Here is a 21587-nt window from a genome sequence, read left to right as displayed (position 1 = left end):
CCCTCTCCACCAGCTACAGACCCCAAGAGAAAAGCACTATGCAGCAGAGCCCTGCCAGCCCATGTGCTCTGAAGGGTGACAGCCCCTTCCCAAAGACACGACTGTCCCTGGCTGAACCGATGGGGCAGACAGCGAGGCTGGGCTGGGTGGCACTGGGCCTTCCCAAGGGACTGGTGGGCTCTCCACTGTGTAAAACCTGGGTTAGGTACTGCTCTCCCATAGGAATCACTCACTGGTTTGGTCTCTTGTCTGTGTAGCAAGGTGCTGATGTCAGCAGAAGGAAGGGGATGATAGTGGATGAGGGCTTTCCTGTGGTGCTCCAGGTGCTTCCTTTGGTGTTCCTGGCAATCCAGCTGCCTGCTGCTTTTGGGCAGTTTGAACAAGACTGAAATAGGAAAAAGACTTGGCTGGACTCAAGACAAAATGAATTTCTGCTGAGCTGGTCTCCCGGGAAGCGAGGTGAGGGGACAGAGCAAGCTGAGCTCTGGGAACCATGCAAGAGCCTCAGCTGTGGGAGGTGACTTGGGAGCCCTTCAAACCATGGTGACGGTGGCAAGGTGGAGCACATCCTTGACAAGAGCAATCCTGAACATCCCCACCATGGTCCCCAGTGCCCAACCCTGCGTCCCAGCCCTGCCCCTGCAGCCACACTGAGCCATGTGAAGGCGTCTCCAGCAGCCCTGGTTCCCTGGCTGTGCCATGGCAAGGTGGCACTGCAGCCATCCTCCACCTGGAGCACAGGGAGGGGGTAGAAGGGAGAATTTGGGGCATACCACCCTGTTGAGCCCTTCCATGGGGAAAGGAAGGAGAACAGAAGGTTTGCCATTGGGACAGGGTCCAAGAACTGGCCCTAGGCTGTCCAGAATGGCCAATCCTGGGAGAGTTTTTGGTGCTGCTGCCAGGCAGGCAGGGGCCTCCTCAGGCATGCAAGAAATGACTGGCATGTGCCCTGGTGTGAGGGGATGGAGAGGTGGTTTTCAGAAAGACAGAGAAGCATTTATTTTCCTATTTTCTTTAAAATTCAGATTACAGGACTAAAGATTTTGTCTTCCCTGTCTCCCTGCTCCTCCATGCACTGCACTCCCTCTCACTCACTGCATTCCTAGGCCAGTTAGCAAAACCCCATCCATTCCTACTGGTGAACTGCAGCTGAGAAGTCTCTTTATCCTGTGGAGTCTTGACCATTGTATAGGCCCCGGTTAATGTACAGCCCAGTTTCAGCAACCCCAAAGGCCAGTGGGGCACAGCTGGGGCACAGGAGGGTCTGTGGCTCCTTCTCAGGCTGCACCACGTGCTCCTCAGCTGCGGTTCCAAAGACCAAGAGGGCATGAGGGAGCATGAGCCTTGCGTGGTAGCTTGTGCGATGTTTCTCAGCATTTTCTCTCCAAGCTCTGGCAGGATGGAGCAGCAGACATGTCCCTGCTGCCTGAAGACCACCCAGTCAAACCCTCACATCCCACCTGACACTGCTGGTGCCTCACATCCCTTGGCCACACTCTCCACTGCCAGCCTCCACCATTCCCAGCCCCCAGAACACAAAGTCCCCAGGTGTGCTGTGGCTTCTACAAGTGGGTCCCAGTTATCCCACTGTGTGCACTGCTCTGCTCCAGCCCCCAAAGGCTTTGGGTGTCCCTCCTCCCAGTGACACTTCCCACAGCCACTGTTACCAGGTGTGCTCGGTGATGAGGACAAATGTGTGCATCAACTCAGGACTTCAGCTCAGTTATATGTGTATATAAAACAGAACTGGTTTTCCTTTTTATTTTTTAGGCATGGGTGAAAATAAAGCCAAGCAGGGATCCTGTGTGACACAGGTTTGCGGCTGTCATTCCTGCCCGTGGCTTTGGGGTCACACTGGGCACAGCCAGGGTGGGGAGGGTGTCCTGGGGCAGCAGCCTTGTCCCTGTAGCTCACAGTGTGCCTGTCCCACAGGGACACTGCTGGCAGTGGCATGGCTCATATCATGACATGGCACTGCCACGTCTCATTCCTTTGGCACCAGAGGGATGGCAGACACGATGGCTGCAGACTCACAGCACTGCAGACAGAGGGGACAGGGTGAGGCCATTTGGGCTGGCAGAGGCCAAAGAACAAGGCCAGCTGCCCACGGATGTGGCCGCCTCCCGTTGGCGCCTCCTGGTCTCTAATCTCATTTTATGGCTGTCGATGGGCTGAATATCCTCCTTGTCCAAGATGAATAAACAGAGAATGAGGATGTGAGATAGTGCCTGGGACAGCTGGCATTGGTGCCCGACACTCTCCCCTCTCCATCCTGTGTTCCCCTCCTCTAGCAGAACACTGAGCCAGCAGCTGCCCTGGAATCCCTGCCCCAAATGGCTCCTCCAGCCCCAAAACTCTTCCCGGTGCCAAGGGTTGCATGGGGTGTGTTGAGGTGCCAGGGCAGGACAGCTGGCTGTGGAAGGACACCTGAAGCAGGATAAAGTCCTCGTGGGTGGAGGAGATGGAGGAGTGGGAACAGGATGAGGTGGCATTGCTGAGAGAGGGACAGAGCAAAGTGTTTGTTCCTGCAATTGCAACAGAGGCTGCACCTACTGCTGCACCCTGGTGACCCTGCATGGTGCCAGGCTGCCCATGGCACAGGAGAAACACCTCATGCACCCCTGCAAGGAAACGTGGGGAATCAGGAACTAAAACAGGCAGGGGGATGCAAATGCAATGGAGCTGTTGCCATATAGGAAAGGGGTGAGACTGAATCAGCCACCTGCCTGAAGAGCTGGGCTGGACTGGGGAAACTGGAGCTGCTCCTGAGTGCAGACTCCAGCATGGTCCCCATGGTGGGGGCTGGCTCTTCCACACTCATCCTCCCTCCTTGGGCTTTGCCTGCCTTTAATGTCCAATTTTGCCATTTCCACGTGGAGACCAGCAGTGGGGTCCTGCCCTGGCAGGGGATGGGGTGGTGCCAGCACTGGGCATCACTGTTGTCTGCAAGGGGGAGCCTGCAGACAGCAGTGGGGAGGGGAACGGGGTCCTGGTGGGGGTGAGATGTGCATTTCCCAAACTCACCTGCAGTGCTGGGTGGCCTGCAGGGAGGGGCTGGGACAGAAGGAAGATGCTCCACTGCCTGCCCAGAGAGGCTGCGGGTGCTGTTGACAAGATGAAATTCCAACTGATACCCTAATCTGGCGCCTGCCTGTTTGCACAGCAGGGTAAAAGTCCAGGGAGCCGTGGGCTGTGCCCTTGGGTCCCTGCCACCCTCCCTGTGTGTGCACAGGGAGCCGGCGCGGGCGGGAAGAGGCAATAAATGCACCCACACACCCAGGCACCCCTTCCCCCTACACACACACACACATACACACACGCCCCTTGGCCAGGTGACGAAATGCATCTGCTCTGCTCCCCTCCCATGTCCTCCCTGCGCCCTGCATCTGCCGTTTGGGCAGGGAGGGGTGAGCCCTGCAGGGCCCTCCCTGTGCCAGGAAAGGGGCTGGTGGACACCGTGTCCCCACCAGCTTTGGAACCTTTGGTTCAAACCTCCTGGACACGTGTCACCTTGGCGGTTTCAGCCCCGGCAGGTGACAAACACCTGGTTCTGGCACTTGCAGCAGCTGCCTCCCGAGTCACATGGAGCCTGGCCCTTATGGGAACAGCCAGCCCTCATAGCCAGGGGACCCTGGGGGCTGTCCCCTACAAGTCCCCACAGCGTCTCCCTGCTCCTCCCTCTGCACTTTCCATCGGCTCCCACTGCCCAGCTTTACCCCTCCTTAGAGAAATCTTGAAACCATCATCAGAATGAGGCCCTGCAGAGCAGGTGGCCGAGCAGAGCGGTGCTGCAGCAGCCTCAGCGTGGCACAGCCCCAGCAGTGACTGACCAGAGCACCGCTGCCTTCCCCGTGGCCGCAGCACAGAGCTGGGTACGCTCCCCTCCTGTGCCAGCCACCTGCTCCCCCCTTCCCACCCAAATCTGTGGGGGCTGCCCAGGCTGGGGGGGCGAGGGTGTTTCCCCAGCCTGAGTTCTGCCCTCTCCTTGCCCTCACAAAGAGCAGGCACTGCCAGTGGCTGTCAGGGCTGCCCTGGGGTGGAGGATGTGTGCTGTGCTTTGCCCACGGGAAGGGAAAGGTTTACTTGGCATCCCAGGGGTGGCTCAGAGGTGGAGTGGGAGAAAATAAAACTTGCTGGGAAATGCTTGCAAGCCCTGTGTGTGCTGTCTAGTCCCAGCCCCTTGGGGATCAGGGCATGGGGAGAGTTGTGCACATCCTTGTGCTATGCTGGGGATTTTGGGATCCTTAGATTGCTGTGCTGCTTCTGGCTGTTTCTGCCTCTGCTGTGTGCTGCTCCATGAAGTGCATTTCATGGCAGCTTCAGGGCAATGCCAGACTTGGTCCAGCCCTGCAATGCTGAGCTGAACCATCCCAGGTCCCTGGGGTGGGACATCTACTCCTGGTGACCCCAGGCTGTGAAGAGCTGCTGGTGCTACCAGAGCAGCACCAGACAAATCAGAAGAGCGAGTTCCAGGTACAGAACATCCCAGAAGAATTGGGATCAACATGGACATTTCAGGGCACCCTCAGCCCTGGGTGTCTCTAATGAAAAATACTGCCCTGGACACAAGAAGATGAGGCCAAGAAGTCTGCCCAGGGATGCTGAATGGTTTGGTGATCAATCCATGCTGGTGGTATGGGGCTGGGACAGCTGTAGCAAGGTGGCACCAGGCTCTCTGGTTCAGATTGCACTGGCATGAAAGGCACACAAAGCATCCCTGCCCTGCATGAAAGGCAGACCAAGCATCCCTGCCCTGCATGAGGGCTGAGGTAGGAGCAGTGCTTGATGCAGCCCCTGGCCATCAGCCTGGCCAGCTCCAGGCTCAGCATTCCCAGCCAGCATCTGGGAGAGGGAGAAGTGGTGGGCAAGTCCAAGGCAGGTAAAAGCAGCCTGAGTGAATTCCCAAAGACACTTTTATTTTTGAGGAAGCTGTGAGTGTGTGAAAAGAGATGTTTGATGGGTTATCTAGTTTTACTCTTTCCTCTTTTCTCTTGGAAATCCAGGTAAATATTAGCTCTAAAAGACCCATTGTGCAAATGCTGAGCCACTTGATCATGTTGGATTCCTGCAGAAATGTGTCTTTATCCTGAGAATACCTTTCCTTTCAGGTAAAATTTTCAGAAGTGCTAAGAGGGCTGCAGGAGCACAACTGCCACTAGATATCCTGGATATTTGCTTTTATATCAGGCAGGCTGGGTTCTCTCTGATCCAACCCTGTCATTGTCCTCCTCATCCCCACTCACATTAAACCTCAGTAAAGCATCTGGGCAGAAGTCTGGCTCAGGTTGGAGCCTGTAGGGCACTTGCAAGGAAAAGGGACACATGTGGTGTCAGAGCACTGGGCACAGTCCAGGGATCAAGTGATGGACAAGTGGACACTATCATGGGAAAGAGTCTGGAGCTGTGCTGGTCCCACATGTCAGCTGTCCTGGCCCTGGAGCATGTGGGGTTGTTCTTTCTCCCATTTCCACCATGGAAGTGGGAGGAGAAGGCACAGACCAGCTCTGCCACCTCACTGGGAATCTGACTGAGTGAGGATGGAAAGCCAGCATCTCCCTGGGCACTGAGGCTCCAGTATCCACTGCTGACCCAAACTGGGGCATCTGGACCTGGAGATGTGACCTGTGCTCCAGCACTGGGGCCATGATCTCACCCTGGGGGCTCAGGTGCTCACCCTGGGCATTGCCCAGGGGTTGCTCTTGCCCTTGGTGTGGTGGGATGTGGGACTGGTGGCTGTGGAGCATCCCCTCCCCTGGACTGAGGGCTGGGCTCAGGCAGCGTGGGGAGCAATCCCTTCTCATCTGCTCAAGCTCCAGCTGTGTCCTGCCGCAGGAAAGTCCTCTCAGAACCAGACAGGAAGGTGCTGTGAGCTTGTGGCGTCTCTGCCATCGCTACATGGGGTGCTCGGTGGCAGAGTGACCCCAAAGTCGGGTCTTTGGGACACCTGATGCATTCGAGGTGTGAGTGAGGCAGCAGCCGTTCCCCCTCGCTGCCCGGGCAGGGTTTGAGCTCCCGGAGCCCCCTTTCCCCGCCAGGAGAGCCTTTGACAGACAGACCTCCCTCGTCCCTCCCTGCTCCGCACGCAGCCATCCTCCACTCGAGGCAAACCTTTCCTCCAGCCTCGCTCCTCGCCTCCCGGCTCTCCGGAGCAGGTGCGAGCCCACCCCTCGGTGCCATCGCTCCCCGCTCCCCCTTCGCCCTCGCCGGCGCCGGAGAGAGCGAGACGCCGGAGCGGGGAGCGCATAGCAACAGGGTGCGGGATGAAGCAGCTCCGGCAGCAGCAGCTCCGCAAGGTGAGAGCCGGCAGCGGGGGTGCCCCGGGGGTGGGAGCAGGAGACCGGGGTACCCCCGGTAGGTGACGGGAGCGAGGGTACCCCAGGGCGGGGAAGGAAGCGGGGTAACCCCGGGCTGGGAGCGGGGGAGTCATGGCCATGGCCCCGCATCCCTCCTCGGGAGCCTTGGTGGGCAGGGGTCAGCGGGATGTTGGGGAACAACGGTGGTGCGCGGGGCCAGGGGAGATGGTGTCAGCGGGATGGGGCATTTGGTGCCCCCTGCCCTGCCCTGCCCTGCCCTGCCCTGCCAGCAGCGCTGCCGGCGCTGGGTGACTCATGTTGTGTCTGCCGGGTGCCGTGGGTGGCACCGGGGCAGAGCTGGCTCCGCAGCCTGGCACCCCGGGAACGCCGCTCCTGGCACTGTCCCGGCTCGGGGTCCCTCCCACGGGATGGGCGCAGGGGCTGGGCAGCACCTTTCCCACCTCATCCTCATCCTCATCCTCCTCCTCATCCTCCTCATCAGGATTTACAGGGGTGCGGGTGATGTGGGGCCAGCTGGACGCTGAACTCTGGGTTCAGAGCAGAGCTGGCAGAGCTACAAACCCCTTTCACATCCTCCTGGGAACCCTTTTCCGACCCAGCTGTCAGGCTTTCCCATCTAGGCTCCCCTCCATTGCCACTTTGCTCTTGCCAGTCTGAGCTCCCGTTTCCCCCCAAGCCCTTTCTCTGGGGACACGGTGGAGCAGGGGGGCACGGACAGTGTCAGCACAGCTCCATCGTGGGGATGTGCTGCTGCTGAACGGGCCAGCCCCTCCTGGAGCACCCCAGGCAGTGACCCAGGGCTGGGAGCCTCTTCAGCTACACCCTGTACCAAACCATGCCCTCTGAACACAGGGCAGGTTGACTGTGTTGAGATGAATGAAAACCCAGGAGAGTTTTATCCCTGCCAGGAAATTCCTTGGGTATTGGGAAATGACGTGAAAATCCCAGCAATGTCCTGGTGACAGCCAGCAGGCCCTGACAGCTATTTCTCCACTCTTGTTTGGAGGCATTGTTTGGCTCTTCTCTTTCTTCCTCTTTCCTACAAATTGCTTTTCCAGATGGCTTTGTGACTGCAAGATCCATTAAGAGTGGTCTTTGCCCCTTCCAAAGCCTTTCTGAGTCACTTGATGCTGGTGACCCTCTTTAGCATTTATTCAGGAATTCATTTAGTCCCATGATGATCAGCTGGGATGGAAAGCAGATGTCTCTGGAGTTATTTCCCCCATTCCCAGTGCTGCTCAGAGCCCTCTGTCCTTCATTACCCCAAAACACAATTGTTGAGCTGCAGATGGAGGAGCTGGTGCTCACAGCCACCTTGGGAGCACTGTGTCCAGTGCTGGCATTGGGCTTGCCTGGAGCTGGTGGTGGCTGATGAGGAGATGTGCCCATCCCCACTGCAGCACCACCCAGTGCCCTGACAGCCTCCTCTTCCTCTCATTGTGACCCACTGCCCATTGGTGAGCTGGAGTTTTAAGCTCTTCTTACCAGACATATTTTAGACATATGGAAATACCTCTTGATTAGAGAAGACCTTTCTCAGGCCCTAAGGATTTCAGGTTGGTTTTTGCATAATAATATTCCCAGAAGAGCTGAGTGGTTCTTTTTATTTATTTGGTTATTTTCTATGGGGTTTATTTGTTAGAAATGGACTAAATCCCACTCATGGGAGCCATGGTGCTGGTTGTCCCTTCCCATACCTGGCCAGGCTGCTGAGCAGCATCTTCCTGCCTGAGCCACTGCCCTCCTCTGCCTGCCACAAACTGCCTGGAAACTTCCCCAGGGTTTTCAGATTAAAAACCACAAGTATTTGTATCTGTGCACACTCCTTGCACTTTGGACATTGCTGTAATGAGTTTGCTTCAGCCTCAGCCATCTCCAACCTCCCTGTGCTGGCTCTGCCATCCCTTGTCCCTCTGATGGCATCAGCTGTGATCCCGGGCTGGGGTCACCCAGGGTCAGTTCAGCCCTTTGAGGGGCTCCTCCTCTCCATAGCAGCTCTTTATTTACTTCACTCTGTAAGTGATATTACATTTGAATTCATTTTTATGCCTTTTTAAGATTTTTTTTTTCTCTGAGAGATTAGCAAGCAATTCAAACTAATCTGAAGTGACTCACACTTTAGAGACTCGATGTGCTCAGATCTGCAGGGGAGAAATCTGGTGCTGGGTGGCATTTCTCTTGCTCAAAGGCTGTGATCACACACAAAACACTGACAAAATAACCCCACAATGCCAGCCTGAATGGAGACAAAATAGGATGAAAACATACCTTTGATCTGGCTGGAGTTTTTTCACTCAGATACAGCTGAGTTTTGGTTTAAGTAAATTGGTTTAGAGAAAATAATTAGCACAGAGCCATTTCCTTACAGACCCGAGCTCTTATCTTGGCAGAGACTAAAGTGCTTTTTCTTCTCGGTGACCTTTGCTTTGCTGACTTCTTTGGGAGCATCTTTTGGTGCATAATGGGAAGTGGTGCTGTGTTCAAAGAGGCCCTGGTTGCCAAGGGAGCTGTTAGTGCCCGTCTGTTTATAACCACGAGACAGGAGCCCGGCTTGAGGGATGGCAGCTGACATCAGTGGAAAGCACTGGAGCAATACTGGAGCACTGGTGCACTTCAGCTGCTGCTGAAAAGAGATTTTCTGTTATGACAGAGGCTGAAAGAGAGCATTAATCCTAAAAAAAACAGCTCTAGAATCAAGCTGCTGGTGATTTCCAGCAGTCTGGAGAAGGGTGCTTCCCTCTGAGATCTGGGACAAGGATGGGCTGGAAGCCTTAAATATTGTGCTTTGTAATTCTTTTCAAGTCAGGCAAATAGGCCAGTTTTTCTGTGATTTCTGTGGGAAGGCTGGGATTTGGAGGGAATTTTGAGCATTGCCTTTGTGTGTGTTTTCCAGCAGCATCCCTGACCTGTATCTCCTCAGCTTGCCCAATGGGGACAAGTGCCATTGTCCTTTGGGTTTATCTGACATTTGAGTGGTCTCTGCTTTCTGCTCTGGGGTCTTCAATTTGAGCTGTAAAGCTCTAGATAAAGATATTAACAAGGGGGCAGTCATTATTGAGACACAAGTGACAAACTATATCCCATGGCCCTTGAAATGGTGACTGAGGTGGGCACCAGGCCCTTTACAGTTTGGACAAGGTCCCACTGGATTCTTTCATTGCCTGTTGTTGCTTCTGTGTTGATTTCTGTGCTACACCTCATGGACCCACATGTAATAAGATCTTGCAGCTCTACCTGACCCTCCTGCAGGTGTTTGGGATTCATACAGAGATGCAGGAATTAGGCAACATGATTTAATGATCTCCCAGCATCCCTGCTTGCTGGTTTTCTGTGATTCACATCTGGAAAACAAGAGCTCCCCAGGCAGTGTGATGGACAGGGAAGCAATATTTTGCAGGGGGAAGACCCAGCTGTGATGGCCCCTGCCTGGCAGGGATGTTTGTGAGCACAGGTGTGAGCTGCTGAAATCTTTGGGGGGGAGTTCAGAGCAGCCTGTGCATCCCCTGCAAGCACAGAGAGCTGTGGGTCACACTCTGGGTGTGCTGGGCTCATTAGCAGGCACAGCCATGGCCTGGAGGTGCTGCTGAACCACAGAGCTGTGCTGAACAACTGCAGGAGGCTGCCTGATGGTTTTATAGCAATAGTATCAATTTGGGTCATATTTTGACTTTTCAGCCTGTGTTTTTGCAACTTTTTCTTCTGGCCTTTGCCTTGTGATGGCAGCATCCAGCAGGGATGGGCTTTTCACAGAGGATTTTGGTGTGACAGCTTTGCTGGAGCTGTACATTTCAGGTTGGCTCTGGGAAGAGTTTCCCCCTGTCCTGTCCCTCGAGGTGTTTGTGCTCCAGGCGGGGATGGGAGGGGTTTGTCTCTGTGTTTGGTGCCTCTGGGCTGCCAGCAGCATGTCTGCAGGGCCAGCAGCTGGGGGTTTGGGGTGCACCCTGCACAGGGGACAGCTGGCAGCCCTCTCCTTCAGCATCCTGGCTCGGTGTCTCCATGGGAACCAGCAGCAGGAGCATCCTCCAGTCCAGTCCAGCTGGAGACGAGGAGGAGGAAGGGAGGTGGCTGCCACCATCTCTGAAAGGGCAGCACTGAGCTCTGGTCACCAGCCAGCTCTGCTCTCCTGGGCACTGGGCTCTGCTGCGGGCTCTGAGCACACTGGTACAGGAGAGCCACAGCTCCTTCTGGCTGATCCTCCACACCCAGACCCCTCTCCTCAACCACATCCCAAGGGTTTGTTATCTGTAATAATGAACAAGGACAGGGAGATGGCTGCTTTATTTCCTCAGAGAGCCCAAGAAGAGAAGGTTCCTGTGGTGGTGTTTGCAGGGGTCCCACGACCAGGGAAGAGAGGAGAATGTTGACTCCGTGTTTCAGAAGGCTTGATTTATTATTTTATGATATATATTATAGTAAAACTATACTAAAAGAATCGAAGAAAAGATTTCATCAGAAGACTAGCTAAGAATAGAAAAGCAATGATAACAAAATCTTGTGACTGACCAGACAGTCTGAGCCAGCTGACTGTGATTGGCCATTAATTAAAAACAAGCACATGAGACCAATCACAGATGCACCTGTTGCATTCCACAGCAGCAGATAACCATTGTTTACATTTTGTTTCTGAAGCCTCTCGGCTTCTCAGGAGAAAACATCCTAAGGAAAGGATTTTTCATAAAACATGTCTGTGACAGGTTCTCAAAGGGGCTCCTCTGGCCCTGATCGTGGTACCTTGTAAACAAGGACACCAGAATCCTCCTGTGCCTCAATACAAACATGATAAACCCCCACACCAGAGCACAGCAATGCATGGTGGCACAGGGACAGGGTCCTCATTCCACCCCTTTGTGCTGCCTGGTTTTGCTGTGGGTGTTTCTGTGATGGGATCTCATCTGGCAGCTGCTGGCTCAGGCTTTCAGCTCTGGGGTCAGTGGGGATGATTTCCCTGCTCTCCTGAGGTCAGGAAACTGGGGCGATTCAGACTGAGCACCTCCCTGCAAACCTGATGTACACCCACACAAACACAGAGCTGCCCTCCTGGTGCATCACCCCAACCCAAATGGATTGCAGGGCTGAGGCAGTGGGGAGGAAGGGAATGGGTTAATGCCCTGCCTGTGCTGCATTGATCCAGAGCACATTAGGAATTCTGGAAGGAGGTCTCTCATCTCTCAGCAGGGACAACTGGGAGTATCGCTAAATTCCCACAGTGCAGGCTTTTGGCAGCTGGAAAAGTGTGGAAAATGCACGGAGCAATGAGTGGCAGCCCAGGGAGTGCCTGGCATGGCACACACGTGGGGCTGGTGTCACCCTCCCTGGCACACCACAGAGCTTCTCCCACTGCCCTCATGCCTGTATCCTGCAGGAGATGCAGAAAGTTTAGTGTGGCCCCTGAAAGGATGTGTTTGGAACCTGGGCTTGTGAGTTGGGTCCTGGTGAACCTTCCCAGAATGGACAATCCCAGATTTCCCAGGGGAGCTCTGGCCATGTGGGATCACATTTATCCTTTTTGTTACTCACTGGCAGAGCAGGCCAGTGGCTGAGGAGGGGAACAGAGAGCTGCTGGGACAGGGTGTTCCCAAGGCACAGGTGTCAGTGCTGTCACTTTGGGGTCACAAATTCACTCACGAGTTCTGGGCACTTCTTCCCTCTCTCCCATTCTTCATTCTCTGTGTTCATTCCTTGCTCACCCCCTCTCTGCCCTCTCCCACCCCCTGGTCCCTCAGCCAGTGCCACCAGACCTGCTGGTGAGCCCCAGCAGCCAGGACGGGGACCTGGGCTCGGAGTGCCCCGAGGACAGAGGCACCTGGACGGGGCGCTTGGATTTCCTGCTCTCCTGCATCGGCTACTGCGTGGGCCTCGGCAACGTCTGGAGGTTCCCCTACAGGGCTTACACCAACGGAGGAGGTACTTGGGCATCCTCTGACCTGGGGTAGAATATCCCTGAAGAAGCATCCCTTCCCCTTCCTGGGGCTGGAAAGTAACGCTGGTTGCGGGGTGAAGCTTCCTCCTGCCCTCCCCATGGTTGTTTAGGGCTTTAAGCACCTGTATCCATGTGTGGAAGGGACCTGTGAGCCCATCTCTGTATTCCTGGCCTTGGGCAAGCCCCTGTGTCCATGCTGAACCAAACACCATCTCTCCTGGTGTCCAGCAGCTTCTTGGTCTGGTGTCCTCCAGGACTCAGCAGGGTCAGCAAACCCTTCCCAGCTATCAAAGGAGGGAGTGAACCTTTTGCAGTGCAAGAGCCCTGGGTAATGGTGGAAAATGCTGGTTTAGTAACAACTGGAGAATTTCATGGTGTTTGTGAAAGATTCAAAGAGAAAAGAGAGTTGGGAGCACTGGGGAAGCACAGCACCAGGTGAATCACAGCCCCTTTCTCCTTCACTAACAGTGAGCTTTCGCTCTTCCCTGTCTTCCTGATTTTGATGTAGATCCCTCAGAGCCACATATATTGAATGAGCTTTACTCCCTGTCACAGTTAGGCTTGAGGTGTTTGTTCTATATTTCTTTCAAGATTTTTTTTTCTTTTTTTTTTTTGCTTCTTGCAGGAGCTTTCTTGGTTCCTTACTTCATCATGCTGGCTATCTGTGGGATCCCCATCTTCTTCATGGAGCTGTCACTTGGCCAGTTCTCCAGCCTAGGGCCACTTGCAGTGTGGAAGATCAGCCCTCTCTTTAAAGGTGCGTGAGTGAAGTCCAGAGCCTCTGAGGGGCCTCTGCAAGAGCTCTTTGGTGAGGACGTGCACCAGCAGCAGCATCCCAGGGTCCTCAAAGCTCTTGTTAGAATCAAAAGAACCTGGGGGAAGGCTGGAATTCTGAGTTAGCTGTTTTGGTAACTGCATGAGATGGGTCAGTGTTTGAGGGCTCTGGATGGCATGGCCAGCTCTAGAAATGGTATGGAGGTTATTAAACCAGCTCCGGTACAAAATAGAGCATGAAAACAAAGCAATATACCTGTTAAAAACAAAGGTAAGAATAAAGCCTTTGAGGAAAAGGTTCAGATCAAATACTTTTATTCTCAACATTAGGCTGGTGTAAAGGTGTTTGTACGAGGCAATAGATCATCAATGCAGAGAAGGCATGTCCACATGTTATATTATAATGGCAATAAGTGGCTCCCCCAGCAGGTGAACCTTGGACTGGTTGATCATTTGGCTGCTGAGGTGCAGTGTCTGACCCTGCTTTTGGATGTGCTTTGCTCTGCTCCAGCTCACTCCTTCTTTACCCTCTCCTTCCCCCAGGCGTTGGCATGGGCACGATCCTCATCGTCTCCCTGGTGGCCATTTACTACAATATGATCATTGCTTACGTTCTCTTCTACCTCTTTGCATCCCTCACAAGCGACTTGCCCTGGCAGCACTGTGGCAACTGGTGGAACACTGAGCTGTGCCTGGACCACCGCGTCATCAGGGCGGGGAACAGCTCCCTCCCCATCAACATCAGCAACACCGTCAGCCCCAGCGAGGAGTACTGGAGGTAACGGGGCAGCCTGGGGACGTGGCTGCTGTCCAGCCAGGGAGAGGCTGGGGAGGAGATGAGGGGTGAGGATTTGCACAGCTCGCAGCACAGATGCTGCAGGTCTCGCTCACGGGGGTGGTGTGGGTGCAGCAATGGGCCCGTGTGCTCAGCTCTGGGTGACAGCTCAGTTTAGCCACTGGGGTGTGGGAGGTGTCCATGTTCTAGTGCTGCTTTGTTGGCCGGGAGATATGCTAGACTAAAATGCATCCCACGTCTGGTATGGCTGGCAATTTGCTCTGGAGATGCCAGGCATCCCTTCTGGGCTCTCTAATACGTGCTGGAGGAATCACTCCAAGTGTTCCTGTTTGCTTGGCAAGGAGCTGCCAGTGCCTGTGGTAGCTGACAAGGTCATTTTGCAGCAGAGGCATCTCTAGGGTCAGGGGGCCTCTGGAAGAAGGCAGCCCATGCTCACTGGCAGCTCTCCTCCCTCCCTAGCCGCTATGTCCTGCACATCCAGGGCAGCTCGGGGATTGGGGATCCTGGGAGCATCCGCTGGAACCTGTGTCTGTGCCTGCTCCTGTCCTGGACTATTGTTTATCTGTGCATCCTCAAGGGAGTCAAATCCTCTGGCAAGGTAAGGGCTGGCTGCTCTCCTCTGGGGGGCCCTGCAGCGATGCTCACCAGGGTGTGCAGCTCTGCACCTCTGGGCAAGTGGGACCCACAAACAGCACCTGCTGGGTATAAGGTATTTTGGGGATGCCTTGCACACCCAGACACCTGCAGGGCTGGCACACCGGCCCTGCTGCAGCCCAAGGACCCCAGGGTGATGTGTCCCACCCTAGGGACAGGGCATGGGGGGCTGTGCTCTCATTCCCAGCTCTCCCTGCTGGCTCTGCTCTCCCACAGGTCGTGTACTTCACTGCCACCTTCCCATACCTCATCCTGCTGATGCTGCTCATTCGTGGTGTGACCCTGGAGGGGGCCTGGAAGGGGATCCAGTTTTACCTCACTCCCCAGTTTGATCACTTGCTATCTTCCAAGGCGAGTAGGATATTTTGCAATTTGCTCAACACACAAAAATAAACCTTCTCCTGCCACCTCCTGAATGCCACAGAGGCAGTTCCCTTACTCAGGTGTCTTTTCTAGCCTCACCCTAACCTAAAGCTCTCTTGGTTGTTTCTAGACCAAAACTCTTTGTCCCACACCTTGTCTGGGCCACTATTCCCATGTGTCCCCATCCCATGCACGTGTTTATGGCTCTGCATGGATGGGATGGTACCAAAATTCCCCTGAGCACCAGGACCATGGGCAGGATCATGCCAGCCCCTGTGATGGGCTGATGGGTGCCCGTGGTGGATTTGGCTCTTTGTGGTTCTCAAGAAACCCCAGAATGTGGAGTGGGGGTCAGCAGTGGTGGCCATCAAGAGACCACCCAAGGACATTTAATGCACACTGGGCTGGCCCTAAAACATTCTTATATTAGCCCTTCCATCAGCCAGCTGATCCACTATGAGTGGTGAGTGTTAAGGAAAGACAAATATCCCATGGGCTGTGCATGCTTGGAGTTCTGGGGAAGATGTGCCTGGGGCTCTGACATTTCTAATGTCATCTTCCTCATGTGGAGGTTCCCAAGCCCTGCTCTCCTCAGCACTGCTTCCTTCCCCAGGTGTGGATCGAGGCAGCCCTGCAGATCTTCTACTCCCTCGGGGTGGGCTTTGGGGGCCTCCTCACCTTCGCCTCGTACAACACCTTCCATCAGAATATCTACAGGTGGGAGTCTGATGCTGTCTTGTAAAAGTTATGGGTTGTGGGGAGCTGTGAAAACCTGAGCTGGTGGGTTCAGAGCCAGCAGAAGCCCATGGTGCAGCACAGTCACCTTGCTCTGCTCCTTGCACTGAGGGGATACCTGGCAGTTTGTGCAGGCTTGAGAAGAACAGAGAAATCCATGGGAAAAAATTCTCCTAAGCACCAAGGCAGAGTACCCAGCTCAGACATTTTGGGCTGTAGGTGCTGGGGATATTTGAGGCTGGAGTTGTGCGTGTGTGCCCTGTGCCCAGCATCCAGCGTAGTTCACTGAAAGAGACGGGTGTGACATTTGGTCTGACCCCATCCACAGGGGACAGAAAGATTTAGAGGAGCCCCACAGTATTATCTATTAAATATATGCTTCTTTTGACCCTGGAAAGCACTTGCCATGATAGGCCCTGAAGGACAGTCGCTGGGAATGAATGACCAAGTTCAGAGCATCTTCTTCCTTCTCTGTAGGGACACCTTCATAGTGACCCTGGGCAATGCCATCACCAGCATCCTGGCAGGGTTTGCCATCTTCTCTGTTTTGGGATACATGTCCCAGGAGCTTGGGGTCCCTGTTAACCAGGTGGCAAAAGCAGGTGAGGCCAAACAAAGATTTTTCCCCTTCCCCCTCTCTCTGGGTGTGCTCAGGAGCATCCCTTCCAGGCTGGAAGGCACCTGAGGGTGTCAGCATGAGGGATGAAGGGGGATGCTCAGCTGGCCAGGGGGAGGGAAGGGGGCAGATAAGTTCCTGTGGTGTAAATATTGAGTAACAAGTGTTGTCTAATGAAGGTCTGAGCAAGGCTTCTCCAGTCTCTGCCACAGGGCCCCTCCTTCCCATCTTGCCAGAGTCCTGGCAAGTCTGTGCCATGGTGCTGCTCTGCTGAGCTCTCCTCCTTCCCCACAGCTCTGCCACCACCTTTTCACCCTGCTGTCCTTTGCCTCCCCCAGGTCCTGGTCTGGCTTTTGTGGTGTACCCCCAGGCCATGACAATGCTCCCCCTTTCTCCATTCTGGTCGTTCCTGTTCTTCTTCATGCTGTTAACCTTGGGCCTGGACAGCCAGGTGAGGACAGAGCCCAGGGAGCCAGGCGTGCCCTCCAGGCAGCCTGGGGGCTCAGGGGACCCTCTCCTCCTGCAGTTTGCATTCATGGAGACCATTGTCACAGCAGTGACCGATGAGTTCCCCTACTACCTGCGGCCAAAGAAAGCTTCCTTCTCTGCCCTCATCTGCCTCGCCCTCTTCCTCATGGGGCTCATCCTCACAACAGAGGTATGGCTCTGGGGGGATCCATTGTGGGGCCAGCTAGGGACTCATTTTAGGGAGAAATTAGGTCAGGAGCCAAGTTTTCACATGTATATTCATATCAGGTAAGCAGGAGAAAGAGAGAGACGAGCCTGGGCTTGCAGAAGGTGTGAGGGCCAAGGGGAGTGACACAGTGTCACTCCCATCCCTACACCAACCCCATCAGGAGAATGATGTCTCTTGAGGCTGCTCACTGTGTCCTCCCCAGGGTGCCCAGCAGTCAGAGGATGTGGGTGGAGGTTTGTTGGGATGATGGTCCAGGAGATGCTGGCCTCTGTGCTTTGTCTCCACAGGGTGGGATGTACTGGCTGGTGCTGCTGGATGACTACAGTGCTGGCTTTGGGCTCATGGTGGTGGTGATCACCACCTGCCTTGTGGTGACACGTGTCTATGGTAAGGCTGCCTGTCCCCACAGGGGCACAGGGGGAAGGAGGTGCTGTCTGTGTGAAGAGAGGGATTTAGAGAGAGCAGTAGGGAAACCAACAGCCTCACAGTGGAGCATGAGACTCTACTCCCACCACCTGTTTGTTCTTGGCTGTCACTTGATTCACCTCTCCAAAGGTACAAATGGTGCTGAGCCTGGTCCTTCAGGCAGCACCAGGTGGGCCCCGCTCCTGCCTCTCCCAGCTGGGTGGGGGCAGACTGCCTTGGAGGGTACAAACCACTGCTTGTGATCAGTGCAGGGCAGCCCAGTACAGGCACAAGGCTCTGGGTAGAGATCAAAGCTTCTGAGTCCCTCTCCCTCCTGCAGGCATGAAGAGGTTCTGCCGAGACATCCACATGATGCTGGGATTCAAACCAGGCCCCTACTTCAGAGCTTGCTGGATGGTCCTGTCCCCAGCAACGATGATGGTAAACTGCTCAGCTTGAGCTGTGGGATGGTGCTGGAACACCACAGTGCTGCCAGTGCCCCTGGGGGACCTCCCAGTGTGATCACTTACTCTGCTGGCATCATCTCCTGCCCCAGAGACCATCCTTCTTCTGGGAGGTGTCCATCATCTCCATCTCTTTGAGCATGAGACCTCTGGGATGATCTCACTTTCTTCCCATCCCACAGGCTCTGCTGGTGTATAACATTGTCAAGTACCAGCCTTCTGAGTATGGCAACTACCAATTCCCCACCTGGGCAGAGGCCCTGGGCATCCTCATGGGTGTGCTGTCCTGCCTGATGATCCCCATGGGCATGGTGGTGGCTGTGCTCCAGGAAGAAGGGACGCTGTGGGAGGTAGGAGGTTCTGGGGCCTGACACTGCTGGGGAGCACCCAGAAATGTGCAGCAGGGAGCACCAGCCCCTGCCAAGTCAGCATCCCTGGAAGTTTCTGTATCCTCTCTCCTTGGGGGTGTGTGTCTCCATTTCCCCTCGCTGCCCATGGGGTGTGAGACATGGCACATCCCAAAGCATTTCCAGCAGTGCTGCTTCCCTTGATGCCAGGCAGGTACTGAGTAAAACAGCTGCCCAAGGGGCAGCCCAGTGTGCAGTCCCACTCCAAAACAAGCCTGCTGTGCCCTGTGAGGGAGCACATTGTCCCCAGCGTGGGGTGGCCGTGGGCACCTGGGACTTTGCACCCACTCGGCACGAGCAATGACACAGCAAGGCAGGCAGCTGCCAGACCGTGCAGGCAGCCCAGATGGGATCCCTGCCCTGAAAGGCTTCTCCCAGGAGCAGGTTACAGAGCTGCTGGCTGCTCACAGCTTTCCCAGCCCTTCACTGCTCTCGCCAGGCTGTTAACAGCAGAGGAGCAGAGCTTGGTGCCCTCCCCAGGTAGCCATCCCCAGGTGCCCTCCCCAGGTAGCAATGCCCTGCTGGAGCCCTTGCTGGCTGTAACCTGGCTCGACACAGCCACGGGCACTGTGACATGGCCAGGAGCCACCTTGGCCAAGGCTAACCCCTTGTCTGAGTGGCTCTAGCCCCACAGCACAGGGCTGTAGCCCTACAATAGCCCCTCACTCCTGCAAGCCCTCACCACCAGCACACACAGCTCATGACACCTCCCCATCCCACAGCAAGACACTTAGAATCAATCACCTTCCCAAAAGGTTTCAGGACGAGCTTTTGACCCCATGCCCTCCTCACTGGGGGTTCTCTCAGTCCCTGGGGGCCAGCAGGGAGGGTGGTGAGCTGGGCTGGGGAGCAGAGGTGCAGGGTGCCTGTGCTGCTCTGCCTTCCCCACAGCGGGTGCAGCAAGCCAGCCGGCCGGCCACGGGCTGGGGCCCGGCCCTGGAGGAGAACCGCAGCGGCGCCTACGTGGGCAGCCTGGCTGGCAGCCAGTCCCCCAAGCCCCTGATGGTCCACATGAGGAAATACGGGGGCATCACCAGCTACGAGAACACGGCCATCGAGGTGGACCGGGAGATGGAGGAGGAGGAAGAGGAGGAGTCCATGATTTGAGGGCGCCCGGCGTCCCGCAGGCTGGGTGGGAGCTCGCCTCCCATTTTGCACAGGTTGCACTGCAGCACTTCAGGACAGCTTGGGGGGGTCTTTCAAGGAGTAGTCAGGAGCTGCTGACCCTGCCAGGTTCCCCATCACCACCCTGGCCCTGCCAGGACAGAGCTGCTGCCTGTCCTGGTGCCCCGTTGTGTTTCTGTTCAGTGTGACAAACTGTGTGATGAGTCTGTGTTTGTGTGACAGTGTCTGGTTGAAGTGTCACAGCTGTCCCACTCCCACCCGCAGCCCCAGCCCTGCTGTCCCCTCTCAGGGCTGTCCAGGGTGGAGGGATGTCCAGCTGCAGGAGGTGGAGAGGACGAGACGGAGCTCCTGTGTGTTGATCTGTTCTCTGTCTGTATTTGACTCCAACAACCCATAAACACATGTGAGAGAATCTGTACCAGCCTCCATTCCCAGAGGACAGCTTGTGCCAGAGTCCCACAAAGGTATTCCAACAAAACCAGCACAAATCAGTGTCCTCCTAAAGCAATTTGACCTAATAAATGAACAGTTATAAACAAGTAGAAGAATAAAAGAAAAGGCTTTATAAACAAACCAGGCTGTAGATCTCCTGAGGACCTTGGTGGGTCAGGGTGGCTCTTCCCTGTGGTGAGGGATTGGGGTGATTTGAAGGGAGAGCAGAGATGGTGTAACCTGTCCCTCATGGGTGCAGGGGGTCAGGGACAGGTTTCATGGACCCAGCGTCCAAGGAGGACCTGTTCTGTTGCCAAGGGAGACCCAAGGTGTGGCCCCAGCCCTGAGGGCTGCTTTTCCCAGGGAAAGGAGAAGGGCTGGGTTTCAGTGTCTGTGTGTGATTTTTGGGGTAGATCAGCCCATGTCCCACCTCCTGCTGACACTGATGGCCTGAGGCTCTTGGTGACCTCCTGGTCATCAGGCTGTTTGGACCTGATGCTGCCAGTCCCCATCATCCCAGTGTCACGTGTGCCATGTGCCATCAGCTCACCCGTAGCTGTGTGACACAGCCCCTGCCTGGGTTATCTGGGGAGGTGTTCAGCATGGAAGAAAGGCATACCTAGAGGAGCTTCCAGGGCTTCTTATGCACATATAGAGGGGCACAGCTCCTCCTCGTCTTTTTTCTGCAGATTTTTATCCTGGTAAAAGACAAAACCATAGGACGAAGAGAAAAATGACAGTCTGTGTCAGGATTGTGGATGTGCTCCTGATGCACTGGGTCCAGCACTGGCCTGAGCCTCCAGAGTGAATTCTATCAGGAGGCTGCAGTCTTCTTTCCCTACAGTGTAGGAGATTTAATTATTGCCTTTGCCCCTCCAAGAGTGTAGGATCAGCTGCTACAGCTCCTCCTGCCTGCTCAGCTCCTCTTGTCCAGGGATGCTGAGCTCATTTCTGGATGGCTGTGCCTTTCCTTTCTCCTGCAGGACCCCTGGTGCCTTTCCCCATCCTCCACCCCATTATCTCCCATGGCTGCAGCCCTTGGGGGACCCCAGCTCCAACTGCCCCAGCTCTGTGGGGCTCTGGCAGCACAGCCATGGAGCACCTTGGGCTGCTGGCCCTGGGTTAATGATTAGAGCCCAGCCATAAAAGTGTGGCTGATGGAAAGGCCGGGCCATGGCGGCTGGGGAGCAGGGAGGGCCTGCCATAAACATTTATGGCCCCAATGAATGCCTTGCTCTAACCTTGACACTATTTGCTGAGCAGGAGGCCTCTGCAGGTCACGGTGCTGCCCAGCCACGGCTGTGGGTGCTGCAGGGAGCCCGGGCTGGGCTGGCCCTGCAGGGGCACACACACGGCTCTCTGTGGGTGATGGACTCCAGGGTTTCATGGTGGTGCTGCCAGCCACAAAGCACCAGGAGAACCAGGAGAAACTGATGACTTCCCACAGCATGAAGCCACTCTGGGCTGACCAAGATGGTCCAGGCTCTGCTGTTTCTACCTGCAAAGTGTCCTCCCATATTCCCCAAATCCCCACTGCAATCTGGGATCCTCAGGGCTCTGCTTTGGTAGCTGCCATCACCCAGCACTGCGCTGCAGAGCAATGGGAGGGATGGAGCTGAGGCTGTGCCAGGACGTGGCTGGGAGGCAAAGCTGGCACTGAGGGAGGACACCAGGGCAAAAGGCAGTGGGGCAGTGGCACATCCAGAGGACACGTGTCCTGTGCCATGCGTGGCTGCCCTGGGCTGGGGGGATGCAGCAGAGGGAACATTCCAGTGCTGACACCTGCTGGGGCAAATGGCAGGGACAGGGGGCAAAGGGGCACCCCAGGGCCTGGCGTGGAGCAGGAACATGGGAATGTGGCAGCCTGACTCCAGTCCCCCTGAGG

General features: G+C 55.5%; 1 protein-coding gene across 2 annotated transcripts; it reads left to right on the top strand.

Moving 5' to 3' along the window:
- Window positions 1-6094: 6094 nt before the first annotated feature.
- SLC6A7 (solute carrier family 6 member 7) lies at window positions 6095-19823 on the top strand. 2 transcript variants are annotated; one of them, XM_058034575.1, is made up of 14 exons: window positions 6095-6293; window positions 12038-12218; window positions 12860-12991; window positions 13552-13786; window positions 14264-14402; window positions 14675-14809; window positions 15435-15538; window positions 16034-16158; window positions 16511-16623; window positions 16699-16830; window positions 17157-17256; window positions 17615-17715; window positions 17921-18088; window positions 19037-19823. In XM_058034575.1, exons 1-14 carry the CDS (start codon window positions 6261-6263, stop codon window positions 19250-19252), a joined length of 1914 nt encoding a protein of 637 aa, XP_057890558.1. In that variant the 5' UTR covers window positions 6095-6260; the 3' UTR covers window positions 19253-19823. The 2 variants fall into 2 exon arrangements, with proteins under 2 accessions (XP_057890558.1, XP_057890557.1); XM_058034574.1 differs by having other exon boundaries at window positions 16511-16830.
- Window positions 19824-21587: the final 1764 nt, after the last annotated feature.

This window comes from Melospiza georgiana, chromosome 15 (assembly GCF_028018845.1).
Source record: "Melospiza georgiana isolate bMelGeo1 chromosome 15, bMelGeo1.pri, whole genome shotgun sequence".
Taxonomy (NCBI): domain Eukaryota; kingdom Metazoa; phylum Chordata; class Aves; order Passeriformes; family Passerellidae; genus Melospiza; species Melospiza georgiana.
The sequence above is the reverse complement of the archived record's forward strand: the minus strand, read 5'-3'. Positions and strand labels throughout refer to the sequence as shown.